The sequence below is a fragment of the Paroedura picta genome, chromosome 3, assembly GCF_049243985.1.
Source record: "Paroedura picta isolate Pp20150507F chromosome 3, Ppicta_v3.0, whole genome shotgun sequence".
Lineage (NCBI taxonomy): Eukaryota > Metazoa > Chordata > Lepidosauria > Squamata > Gekkonidae > Paroedura > Paroedura picta.
Window position 1 is genome coordinate 106,781,445 of NC_135371.1, and position 23,634 is coordinate 106,805,078.

General features: G+C 46.2%; 1 protein-coding gene across 12 annotated transcripts in view; it reads right to left on the minus strand.

The window, feature by feature from the left end:
* Positions 1-23,634, minus strand: part of KCNIP1 (potassium voltage-gated channel interacting protein 1) — a 776,797-nt gene that overhangs the window by 24,740 nt on the left and 728,423 nt on the right. For all 12 annotated transcript variants that reach the window (XM_077327121.1, XM_077327126.1, XM_077327123.1 and 9 more), the window contains one exon: positions 13,950-14,074. In XM_077327121.1, coding sequence (XP_077183236.1) covers positions 13,950-14,074 — 125 coding nt within the window. The remainder of the gene's footprint in view (positions 1-13,949; positions 14,075-23,634) is intronic.

Genomic DNA, 23,634 nt, shown 5'->3' on the forward strand with positions numbered 1-23,634 from the left:
TGTGAGCCTGTTGAAACCAGTGCCTCTGCCGGATAAGTGGCACCCTATGTCATCCCCTCCTCCACCAATAATGGGGGGATGAGACACACTATGGGCTGTCTGATGTGTTAGACTCCCGTTTACAGAAGGAACATTTACAGTACTTGGTTGTCTGGAAAGGTTTTCCAGACTCAGCAAATGAGTGGATAGATGCGGAAGATTTGACTGCTCTGGTGATGGTGAAAAAGTTCCACTCCTTGTACCCTGATAAGCCCAGTCCCGACTGAGGTGGGAGAGAACGAGCAGAGCAGGTCCTTGGGGTAGCCGGTTGTCATATCCGCCCTCCTGTTAGGGATGAGAGAGTTGAGCTAGAAGTTTATTACTACCCCCCCCCCCCGATGGAATTCCTGACATTTTTCTGAACCTTTCCCCTGTCTCCTTGGCCAGGTTTCATGGCTCGGAGAGGCCCTTTCTCCCCCGCTGTGAGAACTTGCTACTATTTACCAGTGTCCTTGGTCTGTCTGGGAGATGCTGGAAATTTATTTCCAGAAACAACAGGCAGGACAGACCAGGTGTCTCCAGCTATTCGCATCTTTTTAGATTGATAACCCTCTTCCGACCTAAACAGCCCCCGTATATATGTCACTATGGGGGCTACCCATCCTTGTCTCTGTCAATGCATCTTGCACTTGCCACGCTTGTCCTTTTTCAGCCTTTCAATAAAGCCTGACTTCATAGTACCACATGTGTCTGGAGCAGCTTTGTATGAGGGGGTCTCTTCTGGTTGAGCGGATCAGCCCATGGTACGTGACAATCTCCAGATCTCACCTGGAAGCTGGCAAGCCTATGAGGTAAATGAGGTCAGACTCCCTGCACACAATCCAGCTGGTGAGTTCTGGTGGTGGGAGTTCCACACAGGATCCTGGCCAGAGCGCAGCACAGCCTCAGGAACTCTAGCACCTGCTAGACTCACCACTTTAGTCACTACTAAAGAGCATTTACACTTGGTGATGCTAATATTTGTAGACCTCTGTATAGTGGATACCATAGAAACATTTGAAGATTGAATCGCATACATATTACCATAGGATTAAGATTTCATCCTGCGGATATATGGTAGGAATGCATTTAAAGAGAACTTATTATTAAAGTTTAAAGAGTATCTTACATCACTGACGAAGATACTGAAAACGAAAAAATACCTAGGAGTTCGTTTTGATGTTTTGGAAGTTTGAGGAATTGTTTATAGTGGAATAAACTGTTCATTTGCCATCGCCAGCTTGAAAACTATTTCATTTGCTTGCAGTGCAGCTAAGGCTGGAGATCCCTCTGAAATTACAACTGATCTTCAGACAACAGAATTCAGCTCCCCTGGAGAAAATTCTTGCTTTGGAGGGTGGCATTATACCCTTCTGAGATTCCTTCCTTCCCAAACGCCAAAGTTCCCAGGCTCCATCCCCTAGTCTCCAGAAATTTCTCAACCAAGAACAGGAAGCTGTTGTATACGTGATCTCTCACGAAGGAGTGTGCACTACAAGGCTTCAGTAATACAAAACCATTTCCTTTATTCAGCCATTTTGAACATAACTTTATAGACAAAATATGTACTTTAGGACCCCCCCCCCAAACACTCACACTAATCTTCCAACAAACTGTACTTCTAATATGCTTTATATATTACACAGCTGGGGCCAGTCATCTATTTAGGCTGAGGTCTTATAACGCAGCCTTGCTGGATCAACCAATTCACAAGGCCACAACAAGCTAGCATGGTGTAGTGGTTAAGAATGGTGGCCTCTAATCTGGAGAGTTGGGTTTGATTCCCCAATCATCCACATATGGTCAGCTGAGTGACTCTGAGTCAGTCACAGTCCTCTTAGAGCTGTTCTCACAGAGAAATTTCTCTCAGAGCTTTCTCAGCCCCACCTACCTCACAGGGTGTCTGTTGTGGGGAGAGGAAGGGAGGGCAAATGTAAGCCACTGAGACTCCTTAAGCTAGTGAAAAACAGGGTATAAAAACCATCTCTTTTTTCTTCTTCAACACTAGATCCAGTTCCAGATTTTGCTTGCTTCTGCATATTCTGCTATGTGATCATCTTCAGGGTAAGTCCTGACTCTCAAGGAGACCAGCAAACCAGGAAGTTTGAAGTCAGGACAGCTGCCTTTCCTTGTGTTGGTAGCTGTTGTAGACTACATAAAACCCTCAAATTCTCTGTGATCTCTCAGAATTGTTGTCATTTCATTTCTAACACTTTACTAAGATGTCTGGCAAGGCTTTGCATAAAACCTTCTGGAAAGCACAGAAGTGCAATAGGGCTATTGATCATCCCATTTCAGCTTTCAGTGCCTGATCTGTTTTCAGAGGCATCTGCTAGTTCCAATTCATTTGCACCAAAACGATTGTAGTTTTGTATCATAAGAGCTAAGGGTGCTCAAGAGACCTCATTAGTTGCCAAGATTAGCTTAATACAGAGTTAAGATGCAAGACTTATTTTCATAAAAGCAAGTGGATAGCCCCTTAGTTTAATTTTGAGCAGAACTATGACAACTTGAAACTAGTTCATTAGGAGATGAATATTCTGCTTGGTTAATGATGTATGATACCTCTATATGGACTGCCAGAGATATATGCACACTGAAGATAATTAGGATCTTCTAGTACTTTTCTATCATCCCATAATTTAAGCATTCACAAAACTAGGATATGAAAGCTCATGTAGGGAAGATTTTGCTTCCTTCTACTCCTTCACTACCTGAAGCAAGTCTCTCCTGCTGACCTTTCCCTCCATAGTATAGTGAAATTCATTACAAATACTGTCTTAAAAACTATCCACTCTCCATAGTATTTCCAAAAAAATATACAGTGAGGGGAGGGGGGAATAGCTGTGCATAAATTTACAATATTTTTTTTTTGTACAACAGCAAATAGCAAGTTATGTGTGAAGGGACATTTTCCTTCTTCACATCTGTCCTAATAAAACATTTTATTAACTATCCAGGACAGTGGGGGTCATATAAAACATTTTTGTTGTCCTCAGGTTGCAGTTGACATCATGTGGAGGTGGCTATCGCAGGGCTGATTCCTTGTGCAGAAACAGTCTAAGTTCTGCAAAACCTGCAAAACCGAGCTCTTCCATGAGGCTTATGGTTGAAACCAGCAGGAAGTCCATCAAAACAGCTGAGCAGGGCTCCCTCCTCCCTCCATGTCCACCGCCTCTTCACATTGCAACCTCAATAGGCCAGAATTTAATTATTATCAGTGCTGATGACTATCATTTATTTATTATTATTTTATTTTATTGTTTTTGTCTTGTAATCATTGTTGGAATCTTAAGTACACCATCCCAAGATGGCAAGTCAAAGAGGGGCAGTATAGAAATCAAATTATAAATAATTGAATTAATAAATGGTGGATCACCTCTCCCCACTTGCTCTCCCCTCATGGTTGGGTCATCATTAACCCAATGGTCTAATTCAGTCTTCAAACAGCTGATGGGATCAGGATGCCCCCTGGGTGCTAAGCAGCTGATGGAGCCAGGGACCCTCAAGAATGTCTTGAGCCCATGTCTTGAGTTGTTTAGGGATGAAGAGGAAACAGAATCACCTTCATTTTCACCTTTAGTCACTTGACAACAGATTTTTATTTTTTTGTATTTTATTGTATGGCATGTGTAGTGTAGCCAGGAAATCCAAGGATTATCTGGCAGCTAGGCAAGCGACATTCAGAGGTGGTTTGCTGTTTCCTGCATCCGTCATGACTCGTATTGGTCTTTGGAGGAACTGCCACTCAAATCCTTGGAGGTCTTCCATTCAAATAATAACCAGGGTCAGCCCTGGTTAGCTTCCAAGATCTGACAGGATCAGGCTTGCCTGGGCTATCCAGGTCAGGGTGACCACAGAGATCAGATCCTGGTCCAAGATGGCAATGACAGCCTCTGGTGGCTTAGACTAAGAAATAGAAAACCAGGTGTCATCAGAATGTTGATGATGCCCAGCCCCTAATTACATATGATTCCCCCCAAAAGTTTCTAATAAAAAGTATTTATGTCATTTATAGTCCACTATTCTTACTGGGACTCAGGGCAAATGACACAAAGGAAACAGAATACTCAAGTTGAACAGCATGAGAGATAACACTTAAACTTATGGAACCCCACAAGAAACATTTCATATGACCATCTCCTACTCTTCATTAGTAACCTTCTGTGTGTGATTGGTGTGAAATGATTTAAATTGCTTCAATATACTTCCTTAATATTAGTTCCAACAATGAGACGTCTGCTGTATCAAAGGCTGCCAAGGTCAAATCAGGCAATAATTTTGCCACCTCATTCGTACCTCATACAGCAACAGGCAATTAACTGCTTCCGTTAAAGAATAAGGAAGAAGCCCATAAATAAAATATGACAGCTTTAATTATTTCAGAGTACGCCCAAAAAAATAGCATGGGAGAATAAAGTGTTGACAGCGTGTAGAAAGTAACATACCAAAGGAGATTGTGTGTGTGTGTTATGGTAATAATGGTATGATTCATTAATGAAAACTAACACCACACCACTAATTACCGTAAAGAAACCAACATACTCCTAATCTGGTGATACTTTATGCCAATCCTGCAAGCATAGTTTACAGTAACTTGAAAGAGCATCCGGCTGCCGGTTATGAGCACTGACGTAAATCAAACATGCATTAACATGTGGTGCTCAGAGGCAGGTGATCAGACCACTATGGACTTAGAATGGGGTTGAAGAACCATGTAAGGCCTGGATGTTTGCTTGACAGAGTGTGTACAGCTGGTCTGAAGGGGACAGGGTATGACTGACATTATGAAAAAGGTACAAGGGAAAGGATTAAAGCCTCTTGCCCAATATTCCTGACTTTATCTGAATTAGGATCCCCCCCCAATGGCTATTTACAGTTTTTAAAAGTGCAAGAGGCCCACTCTGAGATTTCAATTGCCATATCTTGCTTGGCCCTCAGTGTTGCTCCACATTAAAAAATCTTTCTGCATCTTTCTGCATCTCTGGCCGGGACACAACTCAATATCGCGTCTCAGGCCAGAAACCTGGGGGTGACCTTGGATGCCTCACTAACACTTGAGGCACAGGTCAAGCAGGTAGCTGGCCAGGGATTTTTCCATCTCCACCAGGCTCGGCTACTAGCGCCCTATATGTCCTCTGAACACCTCGCCACAGTGATCCATGCGACGCTCACCTCCAGATTAGATTTCTGTAACTTGCTCTACACTGGCCTGCCTCTGGGCTTGATCCGGAAACTGCAACTAGTCCAAAATGCGGCTGCTAGGGTCCCCCCCCCTGTGGAGGGCCCATATCCAGCCAGTGCTGAGGCAGCTGCACTGGTTACCGGTTATATTCCAGATCAGGTTCAAGGTTTTAGTTCTGACCTTCAAGGCCATCCGTGGTCTGGGCCCAGCATATATGAGGGACTGCCTTTCGCCCTATACCCCCCGCAGGGCTTTACACTCTGCGGGGGCTAACCTATTGGTCATTGCCGGCCCCAAGGAAGCCTACCTGGCCTCAACCAGGGCCAGGGCCTTTTCGGTCCTGGCCCCGACCTGGTGGAATGAGCTCCCGGAAAAGCTGAGGGCCCTGCAGGAATTACCAGCATTCCACAGGACCTGTAAGACGGAGCTCTTCCACCAGGCTTATGGCTGAGGCTGGGCAGCGAGAAGGATCAGGCCCCCCCTCACAAACTGGTGGTAGTGAGTGCCAGCTTCCCTCCACCTCCCTGCAGTTTGAGGATGCGGAGACTGGATGATTAGGATTATGCCATCACTTGCTGATTTTTATTGTTGACCAATTGGTTATTAATTACTGTTTAATTTTATTGTTCATTGCTATGGATTTTAGGGGATGGGGTTTTTATGTGAGCCGCCTTGAGCCTTCAGAGGAAGGCGGGATACAAATAACAACAACAACAACAACAATAATAATAATAATGAGGAGGAGGAGGAGAAGAAACACTTTTATTTATCTGTGTCCCTCTATGTGACAGTTTCTTTATCTGCAGAGGTACTGAAATGTGCAATTCCCATCAAAATAATATAGCCCCGTGCATAAAGCTTGTATAGCAGTGGTTCCCAACCTTTTTGAGGCTGGGGACTGGCAGGGCAACTGCCCGCCCATGCATTGCGCATGCGCGGGCACGGCCCTGATTCCCTCTCCCCCCCTCCTTCAGTAAGAAACTTCCCGGGCTGCAAGCTTGTGGGGGGGGGCAGGGAGAGGGGGCCACAGCCCAGCGCCATGGCCTTTGCGGCCCAGCACCATGGCCTTCGCGGTCCGTTGCCGGGCCGCACCCGCGGGTTGGGGACCACTGTTGTATAATATATAAAGATATATTCCACATATCTTTGATGAATGATTCACTCTGGCTTTGAATGAATGGTAGTCTGTAATTTTTAATTGCACTTAGGTCAAGGTTGTATGGCTTGGCAACTGGCAGGTCATGGAAGGAGGTGGATATTTACTGTGGGGGTGGAGGTGATCTTTTTTGCCACTTGATGATGTCACTTCCAGCAAGATCCAAACGTGCTAGCATAGTACCAGTGAGATGCACTAGCACTTGCCCAAAACTCTGAGGAATTTCTGGGCAGGTGCTAGAATGTCAACATGGAACAATTTCAGCATAATAATTGCCACCACCTCCCCATGTTGTTGGCCTACCCACTGACAAGATTAGCATTTGTGTGCATCAGTAACAGTTATTGGGAAGTTGTCCACCATTAGTGGGTAAACTTAAGTGGCTTTTTCACACATCAGTAAACCGCTCAGTGGGAGCGGTAGTAATAAAAGGGTAAGGGCAATGTGGGAGGAGAAAGGGCAGGCCCTGTCCAGGATAAAAACTCGGAGCAGCTCCTGATTGGGCCCTCTGAGTGTCAATCCAGGGCCAAACGGCCATTCACTGGTTGGACTGGCCTGGCCTGGCCTGGCCAGAGACTCGGCGCAGCAAGCAAAGAGCCTTCGCCACTGGTGAGTACCCGAGGGGCAACCGGGGGGTAGAGGATGGCTTCCATGCGGCGAGAGGAGCAGGCCCGGCGTGTCAGAGATGCGCCCGGCCTGCTCCTTTCACTGCGCTGAAGGAACGTCTTTAGCCTGGGGGGCCCAGAACAGCCTTCCCAGGGCCTGTCCAGTGCTGTCGCCGGCTCTTTGCCCGCCCGCTAGGAATGCCTTTAGCCTGGGGGGGGGGGGGAAACATATGTCTTAGATGCAATAACCCCTGCCAAAACATGAACGATTTTAGTTAAGGTGACCAGATTTTAACATTGCTAAAGTGGGACACCATTGACTGGGGGGGGGTCTTGATTTAAAATTTGGTCTTTGGGGGGCAGCAAAAAGTTTCATAGAATGCATAGAACGCAGAAATAATATTGTTATAAATATCTGTACACCGCCCGTGGCGCCGCGGGCGCCACGGACTAAATAAAGCTGTAAGCCCGTGGAAGGCGGGCTGTGTCCGGGATGAGGAAGGGTGCCGATTGGCCCCTTCCCCCGGAGAGACTATTGGAGGGACCAATCGGCAGGCGCGAAGCGCCTGCCGATTGGTCCCTTCGATTCCTTGCCGGAGGAACTGCGAGCCGCGCGCAGCGCAGCTCGCAGTTGCTCCTTGGCCGGCGGCCTGCCGCGGCGGGAGGCGCGAAGCGCCTCCTGCCGCATCAGGCCGCCGGCTACGGAGTTCCCGGCAGCCGCCCGCAGGGCGGCTGCCGGGGACTCCCGTCCCTTAGGAAGAAGACGCTTCAAAAATGGCCGTCCCTTAGGAAGAAGACGCTTCAAAAATGGCCGAGTTCCGGGCGGCTGCCGGGGACTCCCGTCCCTTAGGAAGAAGACGCTTCAAAAATGGCCGCCCGCCGCCCGCCGCCGCCCGCCGCCGGATTCGATTCCTTGCCGGAGCGCGGCTGCCGGGTGCTCCCTGCCCGGCGGCCGGCTACGGTGTCCCGGGCAGCCGCCCGCAGGGCGGCTGCCGGGGACTCCCGTCCCTTAGGACAAAGACACTTCAAAAATGGCCGCCCGCCGCCGCCCGCACTAGCGGAGCGTTGGAGTCTTGTGGCGCCACGGAGATGGATTGGAGCCGGGACAGTGAGCGGCCCGTGAAGTGGTGGCAGCAGCGGACCGCGGCGTACCTGTTGTCTGAACGTCAGGAAGGAACGCGCAGCGGCCGGTAGGGAGCTTGCGGGCTCGGAGGGCAGGAGGCAGGCAGCGGCCTCGGCACAGTTCCTTCAGGGCGTGCGGCCGAGGTTTGGGCGGCGTGTGGGCGGGGTGGGCATCGTAGGTGCTCCAGGACAGGTCGGCAAAAGTATTCTCGCTGTGCAGTGGGCGGGAGCAGGAAGGCAGCCGCGCGCAGTTGTGGTGGGTGGCGGCAGCAGCCGTTAATCAGTGAAGGGCGCGGTGCGACAGCCGCTGGTGCTGGGCCAGCTCAAGTCGGAGGGCGGCGGCGATCTTCCTGGTGCCAGCGTACGAAGGAATGGCGGCGGCGAGGCTGCAGCGATGGGGGGGGGCTCGCGATTGGTCCCTTGCCGCCGGAATGACAATTGGAGTCCCTTGCCGCTCGCTGCCGCCGCCCGCCCTCTACAACAGCTCCTTTAAGGTTTGCTTCCTTCCTCCCTGCTGCCCTGTCCTTCCCATTCTAGCGCCCATTGTATTTGGGTTACAATGGGCTCTTTTCCTAGTATATATATATATATATATATATATATATATATATATATATATATATATCTTTAACTGCTCCTGCAGAGCGGATTAAATAAAAGAGTAAGGGTTGTTGGGGAGGAGTTAGGGCGGGTTCCTGATTTGCTCCTCCGAGTGGCACTCAAGGGCCAAGTGTCCAATTGGGAGGCACGCAAAGCGCGCCTCCCTGTTGGACACTTGGCCCGTCTTCTGGACGCCACACCTCCAACTCTCCACTCCTTCCAAGCCGCCATCCTCGCCAGATGGCCGCCAGGGAGGAAGCTCGCCCCATGCCGCTGGAGTCGGGGGAAACTGCTTCCCCGCCACCCAGCTACCGCCCTTTAAGAACAATAACGCTCTTACCTACTCTACCTCCCCGGACGTGCCCATCCCCACTCTTCCCCCCCACCCCAAACGTCCGTCGCCGCCCACCGCCGCCTGCGACCTTCCCACCCCACCCCAGACTTGCCACTCGCCGCTTCGCCGCCTCTCATGGAGTTTGCTGTTGCCACCGCGCCCACGGCCTGAGCTCCTGGGGCCACCTCCCTGCTGCGAAGCCTCGCTGCAACCTTTCCTGCCGCTGCTGCAGGCAGGCTCCGCACTCCAGGATGACGCAGAGCACTGGCAGCCCCCCCCACCCCCTCTGCCGCCAACGCCCCACGCACACCTCACCATGCGGCCCCAAGATGGCCGCCGACACAACGACCCCGCTGCGGACGCACAGACGCCTACGGAAACTGCTGCCCTCGCCAGCCGCGCCTCGCCACTTGCTCCGCCAATCCCCAACTTGCCTTCTCGCCACCGCCATTGCCCTGCGACCCACCCCAGCCACGGTGAGTCTCCCTGATGAAAGGCCACCCCAAGACCTACACCCACCAACCCCGCAAGCTATGCCCGCCACCACTTACTCTCACACCTAGCGCCCGCTGTATTTATCCCACAGCGGGCTTAATTTCTAGTATTTCAACATAAATACAATTTGCCAGGTTCCCCCAGATGTCTCTCTAAAAGTGGGACAATCTGGTCACCTTAATTTTAGTTTTAGGTCAAATTCTAATTTTGGGTAAGTCTTCATTAGAGATCAATCAAAATGAAAACGCATGCCATCTCTCAGTGTTTGAGCCCATGATATATTTACCCCTCTTGGCCCTCATTTATATTCTTAGATTGATGATGGCTAGTCTCTGGCCTCAACAGACAGAACTTCCCTTGAATACTGTACAGCTACATGGTTATTGGGTACTTCCACATCGACCACAGATTTGGGGGGGAAAGACAAGAAAGAACACAAATATGATAAATTTCTTGTATTTTTCTCCCTGGCCAGCTGCAGCTCTTCCTCAGAGAGCACACTTTAAAAATATATAATTTTGTCACACAATAAAAGGCTAGAAAATAATGTACAGATACTTATCCTTATCCATTGTTGTTCCTCTATATATTTATGAAACAGCCTAGGGGGTGGGACATGTCCGGCTGTCCAAGTTGGAATAGGGCCAATCAGCCAACTTTGCCCTGATTGGCCCCACCTCTGCAGCTCCCGCCCTCCATCCCTGGACTCTAGCCTCTTTGCTCTCAGACACCTCAGTGCCTGGAGCCAGCAGCAGGTAAGGGGAGAGACCCTGGGCAAAGGATCATGGTGGAGGGCCTCCTAACGAGGGCCTCTTGGCCTGCTAGGCTGGGCCTGCTTACGAGGGCCTCCTGGCTTGCTGACTGCTCATTAAGGACTGCTAAGGAGCTGACTAGCTGACTAGCTGACTGGAGCTCTGTCCTGGCCCTGCTAACGAGCTGCCCAGCCCCCACCCGCCCCACTTGATCTGCTGCTGCCCAAGGCCACCTTAAGCTGCCTGGCCAGGGGCTAGGGGAGGGGACCCTTTTAAGGCCTGTTCTTAGGAACAGGCTTTGAAGCTAGTTCTCTTATATAGTTATATACAGATTCATTGTTATATTATCCTTCCTTCCACTAAGCTAGATTGTTATGAGTTATCTCCACACAAGTTGTTTTCTTCTGCTGGTAATGGCGTCCCAAGCACCATTACACCTTTCTAAGTCCTTAGAAGTCAATTAATTTAGAAGGACATAATACTACATAGGATTGCAATGCAGATTACTTTGCTGAAATCAGTTGAAAGTAGAATTGCAACTGTGTTTTTATACAGCATTATATACACCACTATTAATGCCTACCAACACATCCAAGATCCTAAATGTTTACTCAGAAGAAAGTCACATTCAACAAGATCTCACTCTCTGCAATTTTCTTTTTGTTTCGTTGTGTTACAGCTTAATTATTTCCTGTTCTCTGTACAGCTGCCCACAGTATCAAAGAACCAATGATTAATTATCAGTTCCAATGATCAGAACCAATGATTAAGTGCTACTTTCCGCTTTGCTGATGAAATCCCTGCTTATGACTATTTTTACTTTATTTATATTATTGGTGTTATTATTTTGTAATAGTACTAAAATAATCATACTTCTGTAAAAAGAGTGGGTTTTGTTGCAAGGTACTTAATACAGTACTTAATTCTCCTCCCTCAAAAACCACACAGGAATTGATCATTCGTAGTTGATTCATTAAGACTGTGTCCAGCTACAGGGGGACAGGGGAAAAAAGAAAACTAGCTGCAAGCAGAAGGAAAGCATGGCCCTGAAAAACCACACTAGACTATGCACAGGCCATACTTGACAACCTAATTGCTGCAACTGTGTTTTGTTTCAAAATAATAACTTCAGATCAGGTCTAAGAAAAGATGGGAGAATAGCAGTAAAACATGTGAATGCTGTGAGAACCGATCATGGGAATTCCAGATTAAATGGTTACTGTGGAAGCACCCTTAGCTCTTTGACCTAGCAAGATGCAGTTTTATTGCTTACACTTCTCCGTAAGGTGCCAGCTAGTATTGTTATTTGCTTTTTAAAACTTGCAGTTTCTGTGAACACTTTATGCTTCTCTCAGATGTCTGAGCAATTAAAATTCTGAATGGAACTGATTTCAGTTAAGTAAATCTCAGCTAGATTAGACCAACCCAGTAGTTTACTGAAGTCAAGTATGTATACATACTTGAGAGAAAGTTATATTTAATACAGAGGGACCATTTCTGTGTAAATGTGTATAGAATTTGGCTGCACATTTGTGGTTTGTCTGAAAACATCCCATAGTGGGTATTAACTTACAGGAATGTTGGGTGCTGAATATCTGTTGAACATTCTCAGACAAAATAATATGTTTCTCAATATATTGTAAATCTTCCTAAATAATAAATCAAAGGGTCAAAGATACAGGCAGTTAACTGCTTTCATTTATTGTGCCCCTCCCTAGCAGATATATATTAATACCTGCTTCCTATCTTTATCTGATGGAAATAAAACAAAAGGGCATATGCAGTTGCCCTATCCTCAGTTATTCTAGAAGGAAAAATTAATAAGATCCCTAGGGAGTTTGTCCCAATAACACTAAGGAACTGGAAACCATTATCCATGTTGTTTTCAGATGCCCTTTTTATAGGGAACTTCTTGCCAAGATTATTGATCCTCTGATTATGAATGCTGAGGATGAAGGGGAATGACTTAAAATCTCCTTATTGGAGATAACACTCCCAACAACTTCCAGGTTGCAAAGTAGGGGAGCATCAGTCTGACTCTTCCTGCTCCTTCCTAGTGAGAGACATTCCATTGTCTTCCTCTTGGTAGCAGTGACCCTGGACTTCTTTTTGATCTCCCTTCTCAGTGCTGACCAAGGCCAAAGAAGATAACAGTGTCAGAAGGTAAGCTGGATGGGATCATACTCCTACTGAGCTCCCTCCCCTCCTTAGACTCTGTTCTTCCCAGGCTTTACCCTAGATCTTCAAGAATTTTTTAACCCAGGGTTGGCAACCCTTCCCCCAAAGTCTCCATCTTTGGGAAGCTGGAAAAGCCATTTCCTGCTTGCTCCTGGTCCTAGGTTTTCCATTGCTTGCTTCTCTTTCTTTCTCTTTCTTTCTCCATCAGTCTTTCTTCCCAAGCCCATTGGGGGGCCAAGCCCATTGCAATCAGGAATACAACGGATGCTAGATTGGGGGAGTGGGGTGGAAAAACTCTGTGAACAGCCTTTCCCTTCCCCCAGGACCTGGAAAGGCTGCAGACAACTGTTAGGGAACTCACCGGCAGGGGTAGCTCTCGCACGGCAGGAATCTGCAGCCTCCAAGTCTCAGAGGGAAGTGGAAGGAGGAGAGGGTGGTCAGGGGTGGGGGATGAAAGACAGTTGGCTGGCTGCTGGACAAACAGGCAAGCCGGTTGGAGGAGGAGGCACTCAGGGGCAAAACAGCCACCCTGAGTGGGTGTTAAGCGCTGAGTGGCACTTAAGCCATGAGACATGCTCCTCCTCCAAACCCTTACCAGAAATATTATGTGGAACAGATGAGGATCCCAAATGCCCTTTACAAATAACTGTTACAAAGAACTTGTATATTTTTCCCAGACTAAAATAACTGCATAAAAAAGAAGTGTAGGCAATACAATGTGTTCTGAATTTGCAGTAGGCCTAACACCAGGAAAGAGGTATGTGTTCATATGTATATGTGTGTGTGGTGGGCGACACACTAGGTATGTGGCCTGGGAGCCAAGGGGGCGGCAGCCCGAAAAAGTTTGGGAACCCTTGTTTTACAGCCAATATGTTCTCACTGCAGCTTTCCAATGAAGTGCTTGTTCCTATTGCTGTTTATTCACATTGTTGTTCTAGTGTTCACACAGAACTCTTCCAGTGCATTATAATTTTGCTGTCTATGTGTCACAGTCTGTATGGATGGGGCCCAAATTCTTATCCATCAATTAATTATAACAGGGGAGCACATATCTCAAAAATTGGATGCAGTACACATTTCCTACTCCACAGTCAGGAAATAGAAAATGCTGCCAAGTGACCAAGCCCCAAATATTCAAAACTAACAGAGTTCCTGATTATTCACAGGAATAAAATATAGTTTGGCAATTTCAAACTATAAATAGTTCTGAACCATTCATTCTGAACACTAATTAAGTGGAACAACATGCCACATTTGCTGAGTAATTTGTGAGCTGCATATTTTATCAGCCAGACTTAGTTTTAAACATGTTATGATGATGTCATGAGAAACATTTACATATTTTCAGGCAAGCCATATATTTCCTTGGCATGGGAACAAGGATTAGAAAAAGACATTCTTCCTGTTTTAAAGCTTCTTAATGGATATTTATCATTCATGTTAATGAAGAATATTCCATTCACAAATGCCAGCTGATTTGCAATCACCATTGCTTTGCTCTTACATTTTTGAATCCTCTGTAAAGCACTTGGAGTTCTCTCTTTGTAAAATTGGTTTGTGCCTCAAGTTGTTCCAGTCCTTCAGGTCGATGGCATACTGTGGTCATTTCTAACTCATCTTCGATTTTATCTAGAACAAAAGATACAATGTTGTATTAGGGCTGCATTCTTTGTTTGTTAAAATGATGGAAGGAGTCAAATGTATGTTAATCTTAAAAACGATTTGAGCACAAATAACAGATTTGTGAATCTGACCCTGATTAGTAATACCATGAAACCCAAGAAAAAGAAGGGCTCTTCACATTTCTTTTTCAGGGTTCACATTTTACTTCAGCATCACAGTTCTTTTTAAGGACCCCAATTCACTACTACCATCAGGAGACCAACTCAGTACTGCTCTCAAAAGAACTTAAGGTGTTTCCATCCACCCATCCACCAAACCGGAGTTGTTTCTAATGAATTTGCTCTTATCCATTAAATAACAGTCTAAATTCATGCATGCTGACTTGAAAATATTCCAAGCCAGCAATATGCCACAGTAATTTGGAGTTTATAGAGTGTGTTTCAGTGTAACATAGACTAGACATGCTTAAATGTAATAAACAAAAGCTGAGATCCCAAGCACATCCATATGGTAGTATGTACCACTGAAATCAATGGAACTTACTTCCAAGAAATATATTTAGGATCGGGGTGAACAATGCTGACATTGAGCAGGCACAGGGATTATTCATTTTCTTTTGTAGTGAAACAAAAGAGCGTGAAGGTTTAAAGACATTCTAGCCAAACGTTATAGCAGAAGACCTAATGTGGGTAAAGTTCTTACAGGTTTCAGATAAGAGAAGGAACAGAGGGTTAACAATGGGTGAACAAGAGTACAAAGTACAAAACGGTTTTGTCTAAATGGAGAGGTACAGAAAATCAAGCAGAACATCATTGGACCATAATGTCTGCTTTTCCTTATAATTTAGAGTGATGTTGGTAGTTAGTTTTAGACAAAGGCCACTTTTGAAGTCACAGTCACCAAATGATAGTTTCATTATTAAATGTTCACCATATTTGATGATCTTGGCTTGGATCCAATGGTATTTAAATACACCAGTGCTTATAGAAGGCACCCTATATCAAGGCATCCCATTTCATTCTGGGGACACAGGTAATTTATCTATGGATTTTATGGGTATTTGTGCTTGGGCCATCCTGCCCCTTTGTGTGATTATTCCTTTAGAGGAATTGATACTCTTTACATGAGAATTGTGCAGATCAGCTTCCCAATGGACACTATTTACAATGTATCATCATCAGAGATGCCTCCTCCCGACCCTGGCAGCACCCGCATGGGTCTGGGGGAGAGGAAGGCCATGGAAATGCTTCCTCCCTGCCTGAATACCCCCTCCACCACTGCAACCTCTGCAGGACTCATGATGCCCGCCTGGGTCCAGAGGTAGCCAGGAAGGCCATGTTGATGCCTCCTCCCAACCAAAACACCCCCCTGCCATAGCCTATGTTGGCCTCAGCAATGCCTGTCCCTGTCTGGGGTGCGTGGAAGGACCCAGAGATGCTGTGCACCACCCAGGCCAAACCATGATGATGGAGGTGAGGGCTACCTGCAGGCAGAGATGGGGCAGAGGGACACAGCAAGTCCTATCTGGACACTGGGTTCTGCCCAGCCCTTACAAACAACAGTTTCCAGAACCTGTTGTATTTTTTAGCACAATGGGCTTTTTAGCTAGTAACTAAATAGAGACTCTTGTGGCGCAGAGTGGTAAGGCAGCCGTCTGAAAGCTTTGCCCATGAGGCTGGGAGTTCAATCCCAGCGGCCGGCTCAAGGTTGACTCAGCCTTCCATCCTTCTGAGGTCGGTAAAATGAGTACCCAGCTTGCTGGGGGGGTAAACGGTAATGACTGGGGAAGGCACTGGCAAACCACCCCGTATTGAGTCTGCCATGAAAACGCTGGAGGGCGTCACCCCAAGGGTCAGACATGACTCGGTGCTTGCACAGGGGATACCTTTACCTTTACCTTTAAATAGTGTCTTCCCACCAGCCTTCTCAGTTACTTCCTCACTGTCTTTGGCTATTGGTGCCGAGGCAAATGCAAGCACTATCAGGATAAGAACTTTGTGTACTCAAGTGGAAATGTTCTTGAAGTAAATTGAAGGAGAGAGGTGAAAAGGAAGGTTACTGCTTTACTGAGGTTTTCAATATAACTTGATATGTGAGAAAGACTCAAGTCTCTTCAGTAGCTGATAAAGATGGAGGGAGATAAGTACAACTTATTCTTCAAGACTGACAAGTCATCGCTCAGGCATGAGCAGTTATTACTACCACCCATGAAGTGATGCTCACTAAGATCCTTTTGGCCCTGGCCGCTGGTGATTGATGATGAACTCTAACTGGTCCACTGCAAATATATAAGAATCGTATTTGTAAAGTTCCAGTATTTAAATTGTATTTTATTTCCTGGGTTAGCCCAATTCTTGATTCTTATGCCCACTTTTCAATAACCTTCGTAGGTATGTTCAAGTGAAAGGTGGCTATATAAGTGTTTTAAATACGTAAATAAATATTAAGATTACATAGTGTGGTAGCTTTCAGACATGATGTGTGCCATCTCTCCTTCCTGTACAGTGGTAGCAACTCCAAGTATTTCTTATAGTTTTTCCTATACAGACATTGTAACTGTTTTTGTAATGGTATGCCACAATACTATAAACCCAGAGTTTACAGAAAAAGCAGCTTGCTTCTCCTTTCCAATGTTATCCCTATACACAAGTGTCATGGGCATAGGACTTGTAAGGATGTTCTAAAATATATACCTTTGACCCTGTTCACAGCCCCTCAGATAAATTGCTGGTAGGAAAAGGTCCCCTTTTCACAAGGGGTAAAATCTGCCCATAGATATGGAGAGTGGCTAAGCAGGTCGGTAAACCAAGATCAGTTTAGCTTCCATTCCCTGTTCCCAGCTGGTTTGTCCTATTGTTCTTTCCGTTGGTTCTTCTTCCTCCTCCTTCTTCTTCTGTTAGGTTTCCTACTTTTAATATTCTATTGAGTTTGCTATCTAGTAAAGTATATTTTGATTCTCAAATATGTTGTAGCAGTGCTTTTATATCCCATCATAATGTTGAGCTTGCTGGAGAAGTGCTTTGAAACTGAATTTAGGCCCCAGCAGACTTAAGTTGCTTAGCTGAAGTTCAGGCCATTTGAATGCCAGAGACCTGTTGATTCATCTTGCCGTTTAAATCTTGATGTAATAAATACATTGCCTGGTGAAGGAAGGCCAGGATATCATATATTCCACCATTAAATTTCTTCAGATTCCCTGAGTCTATGTAAAGGGGAGCAGAACATCATCCACTGGTCCTACTCATAAGGTCTATGAATTCCACTGAATGGCCATAGTAACCTACCCGGCTCAAGCACAAATATTTCACATGTTCTTTCATGCAGTTGTAATCGCTGCAAAAAGTAAGGTCTCAACAGAGTCACTGCAGATTTTTAGTTAAATCCAGAGACTGACGTCTGAAAGCTGTCTATCAAATTCTGAATAGCCTTATTTTGATTTTGTTTTCTCCCTGGTAAAAATCAAATCCATGGCTCCTTTCATACCTGTGTTTCCCCCCTCACATTAAAATGTTGTCATTAAATATGAATACATTTTCAGCATCGAAATGGTATATATCTTATAAAGGGTGTCAAAATGTCATTATATCATAAAAGAAATAAAAGGGGAAATCCCGAACTACAATAAAAACAAGGCAAACTAAATCCAGTGATGATGGCAACATAAAAAAGATCTGTATCAGCTCATCTGAAATCATACTCCCCTGTGCACAATAAATATATGGGTGAATGTCTGAAGAAAGTCTGTGATTTTCTCCTTTGTATTCCCTTCATGCCAAAGACATTTAGTGCAACTTCTATGAGACGGTAGTTTATAGAAGGATAAGTCCTGTTTTTTTTGCCTTTGCCTTTCCCTCTCCAGCTCAGGCTGGAATTGCAATTCAGAAGACAATGTCCTTGCTGGCTTGCATTGGAACATATGGGATACTATGTAAGTCACTGGTTTTGGTGGTAATACTAGCAGGTACAACAGTGTCATTTAATAGCTTCTATGAACATTTATTTGTAATTTTTCTATGCTGTCTTTCAATTCAGAAATGCTCAAGGTGACAGAACCTCATAAAATACCTGTGAGGTATGGCACATGGACACACAGGGAGCTTAATAGCTGTGGGAGGAATGAGACCTGGGTCTCCTGGTTCCTAGTCTGTCATTTTAACCACCGCATTACACTAGCTCTCAAAATGCATTGGCTGAACTCAGAATGTCAGCTCCAATTGCTGATGTCTTGATTTTCTAGTATTTTTGTTTATTCAATATGCCAACAAATAAATCATCAAAGATTTTGTCTCTCCCTAATTTGACTTCTATGTTCTATAAAAATGTAGTTCAGATTTTTCACAAACATGCTGTCTCTCACTTAATGCTAGCTTTGCAATCCTCTCTTGGGAGATTTGTGAAAGCCTTTCTTGTTCCCTTTAGTGGCTTTCATTAGTACCAATTTGGTGGGCTTTTCTCCCTGTTAATCCTCATTTTTTTTCTCTGGCAAGTCTTAATTGGCTCTACATAATTTTATCTAGTTTCTTCTTTCTTTGCTAATTTGCAATATGGTATCTTAGCTAGGCACGTGCAGGTCCTTCCCTCAGGTAATTTGTTCTGAAACCACAGCAGTCATTCAGGCAAAAAACCAGCACAGTTTACCCACACAAGCATCACGGACATCAAGAGCAGTCTGTCAGCTTGTGTAAAGCATTTTCAAGATAATTAACCAAATATTTTGTTAACAGATCCCACATTTTTAGGGGGAGGGGAACACAATTGGTATCCTTATGCCACATGGCCCAGCTACTCCAAGCTGAAAACTCATTCTCATGATGAATAAGCAACACTGGGGGGCTTTCCGCACCGGGATCTTTGTAGCAAATTGGTTGCTGAATGAAAAATCGCCATTTAAAATAGTGGAATTCGTCGTTATGCATACCTGCCTTTGTAGTGGAATCCAGTTGCGTTTTGTAGCGTTTCCCACAGGCTTCCGGTCTCGGCAGAAATCGCTAGAAAGGAAGCGCTATTGCCAAGCTCGTCCTGCCCCTGGCCGTCAAGCAGCCAATGGGCAGCCGTTAGCATGCTCCCAAACAACCCCTTTCACTTTAAGAAAGTTAAAAAAAAAAAAAAAACAGACCCGTTGCAACGAATCTATGTTGATTCGTTGCAACGGAGAGACCCATCCAGCTGCCTGGTGTGTTTGAGCTGTCATTTCATCGTTGCCACGCTCCCTCCGAGTGAAAAAAAAAAATCCCCCCCCCTCTCACGGGCCCGATTTTCGGCTGAATGAATGTGTAAAAAACAAAGGGAAAATACATCAGCAAACGGGCTTTTCTGTTCTTTGTGCTTAGTGGCTGAAGGGGAGGGACTGAAGCCGGGGAAGCCTCTAAACAGAAAGAGGCTCACTGGTGCGTTTATCCCCGCTCGCTCGGAGAAAAAAAAAATGGCGATCGCTTCGCCGGAAGATCAGAGGAGAGAGCCAGGGGGAGGGACTTTGTAGAAACCGCAACAATGTTAACGCACAGGTCTTTTTCGCTAGTGTTGCAGATTGGTTTCAGGAGTGTATCGCTTTCCGGAGGGTGAATCCACTTTTGGGGATTTCCCTGAAAGCGCTACAAGGAAGCGCTTTTTGCAGATCGGTTTCAGGTGTGTGGCAGATTGTCAACGACGTTGTGCATAACGGCAAATCAGTAGTGTTTTCAATTGGCAACCATTGTGCGATTTTGAAGGCGTGCGAAAAGCCCCTGGTTTTTATACCCCGCTTTTCTCAAGGTGGCCATATGGCTATTTGTGGCCACGTGGCTTCCAATCGCCTTACCATCTCCCCATAACAGATACCCTGTGAGGTAAGTGGAGCTGAGAGAACTCTGAGAAATGTGACTGGTCCAAGGTTACCCAGCTGGCTGCATGTGGAAAAGTGGGAAATCAAACCCAGTTCTTAACCACTACAACTTGCTGGCTCTCATTTTTGTTATTTTAGAAATACAACAAACAGTTTTCTTTCATTACCCATGAGACTGTATATATTAGCTGGGAACGTGCATGTGGGGAGAGGGGCTGGTACTAAACATTTGTAATGGACTTAGAGAATAGTCCTTATTTTCAAATATTCTAAAGCTTGTATAAACAACTTAGTAGTTTCACTTAAATTTTCTGATCTCAGACTTCCAAGGTTTCATATATAGAAGTGAGTTTAGCAACTGATTTTATTTCTATGTAGGACTGATCCTCCACATGAATCAGAGGACTCATATTCTACTACTAGCCAGTTCATTTCCAAGCAGCTAGTTCAATGTTTCTATTGACCCACACTTTGTGAAGTGGAAAATATTGTGCAGCTTTGACTTCCAGTTCCCAGCTTCTAATTTCAAGCTTCTAGGCTTGTTAGAGGCATCCAGCGCCTCTTTCACTGCAGCTAAGAATTCAATAGTCAACCTCCCAAGAATTAAATTGTCAACCTCTCTGTATCATTGGAGGAGTTCCCAAGGGTGCTGAAGGGAACAGTGGTCCGTCCCTTATTGAAAAAGCCATTACTGGATCTGTGGAAACCAGCCAACTACTGCCCAGTCTTGCATCTCATGTTTCTGGTTAAGGTGGTTGAAAGGGCCGCCACAGACTAGCTCCTGACAGTCTTGGAGGAGACTTCGGTGCTCGTTCCATACCAGTCAGGCTTACATCCCGGCCATGGCTTAGAGATGATGCTGATCGCCTTGACGGATGAACTCTAGTGCCAGCTGGATAGGGGCAGGTCAGCTATCCTCATGATGCTAGATCTGTTGGCTGGGTTTGATGTAGACCACAAGTTGCTCACCCACTGTGGGGGCTATCCTGGCATGGGATATGGTGGGAAGCTCTTTAATTGCTGAACTTCTTTCTCCGGAACCAGGCACACAGAGAGTTGCAGTGGAGGAGATAGAGCTGGATGTCATCCACATACTGGTAGCATCCCAGCCCATAGCTCAGCTGTTGTGCCCTTGTCAGCTCCCTTGTGGAGTGCCACAGGGGGAGATTCTCCTATATTATTCAACATCTACATGTGACCTCTCACCCAGCTGGTCCTGAGCTATGGGCTGGGATGCTACCAGTATGTGGATGACATCCAGCTCTATCTCTTCATGGATGGCCATCCAGACTCCCCCTGGATACATTTGCCTGCTGTTTGGAAGCAGCAGCTGGATGGTTGGAGCAAAGTTGCATGAAAATCAACCCCTCCAATACAGAGGTCCTATGGCTGGGTTGGAAAGGGCTGGAGCAGGAAGCATGTTTGCCCACCCTTTCTGGGGTGCAGCTCACCCTTGGCCTGGAATTTGGGGGTGATTCTGGATGCCTCCTTGTCAATGGAGGCCCAGGTCACCAAGGTATCCCTACGTCATTTTCCCATCTTCGCCAGGTAAGGCTACTAGCACCCTACCTGTCCCTGGATCACCTGGCTACAGTGATCCATGCAATGGTCACCTCCAGGTTGAATTTCTGTAACTTGCTCTACACAGGCCTACCCCTTATCCTTGACCCAGTAATTGTAGCTGGTGCAAAATGCAGCTGCTAGGGTCCTCACAGGAACACTTTGGAGGGCCCATGTCCAGCCAATGCTGAAGTACATTGGTTGCCATTTGCAGCACGGATCAAGTTCAAGGTTTTGGTATTAACTCTTAAAGCCATCCTCAGTCTGGGCCCCACATATGGGTTCACCTATGTCCTTATGCCCCCTGCAGGGCTTTTTGCTCTGCGCTTGCAACTCTGATAGAAATCCCTGGCCTGAAAGTGGTTTGTCTGGCCTTGAACGGGGGCCTTTTCAGTCCTGGCCCTGATGTGATGGGCTCCCATGAGAGCTGAGGGACCTGTCAGAGCTGTCTGTCAGAATGGTGTGCTTCTGCCATTTGTTTTGATTCTATTTGATGTGTAGATCTAGAGGGCTTATTGCATCCCACTACTTTCCCTTCCTTTCCCTTTTCAAACCTCCCACTATCCATCTTCCCAGTCTCCAGAATGCAGTGCTGCAGTCATGGGAACATCACTATCTGCCTGGTCTGTTCCTTTGAAAGATCTCCCGCACCTCATGGGTTCTCACAGGAAGGGATGTGGGTGAACTGGTTATATGCTATGCCTATTCTGTTGTACCCCAGTTCTAACAAGGTACTTGTTGGGTTAACTTTCTTGCTTTAGAATAAATGTATCCTTTGTACCAAGCCAAAACTGTGTTTTCTGGGCAATTAAAGAAACTTGACATTGTCACAGTTCTGCAGGACCTGTAAAATGGAGCTTTTCCACCAGGTCTATAGTTGAGGCTAGGCCATTTAAGAACTAGGGTCCCTCCCCACCAGTACTTAATATCTCCTTTGTCATCGGCCCCCTGTGGCACAGGAATACAGTCTAAGAGTGTGATTGGGAGGGTAGTTTTCTGCTGTCGAAGGGGGATATTGATGATATTGTCAGCTATGAGTTACATCAGTGAAGTAGGGAGTTATACATGCTTTGGGGGAATAGCCCCTCCCCCTGGAAGGTGGTTCAAAGGGGCTATAAACATAACTAAGGTTTCTATACATCACAGGATATAACTCTTAGAGGAGATGGGGTCATATACAAGGGGGTTACTTCTGCATCACTATGTACATATTTACAATTGAACAATAAGGCAAGTGTCGATATCCAAACAAGACCACTAAATCAATATGTCATGGCTGGTGGGAACTAAATTTACTTGAGAAGCTTCAAAGGATAGACATGTGAGGCTGGCTCTGTGGGATCCAAGGCAAGATGCCCAGGAAAGCCATAACTCACTAGAAGCAGTTTTATAACCACCGGCTGTTTACAGGAAACAGAAACAGATATCCCAATCGGCTGATAGACTGGGTGAAGCCATCTCCAGGTGAAGGCCTTTAAACCATCTGGTTTAATCCTGCCTCTGAACTCAAGCTCGGTCCTTGGCAGATCCATACACAACACCCCTCCCTCCTTAGACAGTTAGGAGATGATGGACAAAGTCCTACAGATAGCAGGGTGTTCTGTAAGCCCATGTAGACTGGCATAGATCAGGAGTGGGAACCAGCTGGACAATGTCCTGCATAGTGACAATAGCCACTGGAATGCTGGGTGCTGGCTCAGCCAGCGTCTATGCAGACACATTTGTGACAGGCTGGGTGCGTTGTCTATCAGTGGCAGCAGCTGCGGTTGCCAGGTTTGGTGGGGCCTCTGGTGTGGCTGGTCTGGATTCATGGTAGTGTACCTGGTTCACATGCCGATAGAGGTTCGGCTGTCAGAGGCTTCAGCACTGTAGGACATGGGTCCAGTTCCCTGTGTGTTAGTGGCCGGGATTCAGTTGGGGCCATTGCTGTAGTTCCAGACATAGACTGGGTTATCTGGGATGAAGGTGTGTGGCATGTAGAGACCTCTTGGTGTGTTGAACAGTTTGCATCATGATCCAGATGTAACCGGTCCAGGAGGGTGTGGATTCTTTGGCTCAGCAGCAATTCTGCTGGGCCTTCTGCAGCAGACAGAGTTGTGTGCTGGCAAGCCACAAAGTGGGATAGGTGCTGCTGCCAGTCTCCCTGTGTCAGTTTATACAGTGCATCCTTTGTTTTTTAGATCAT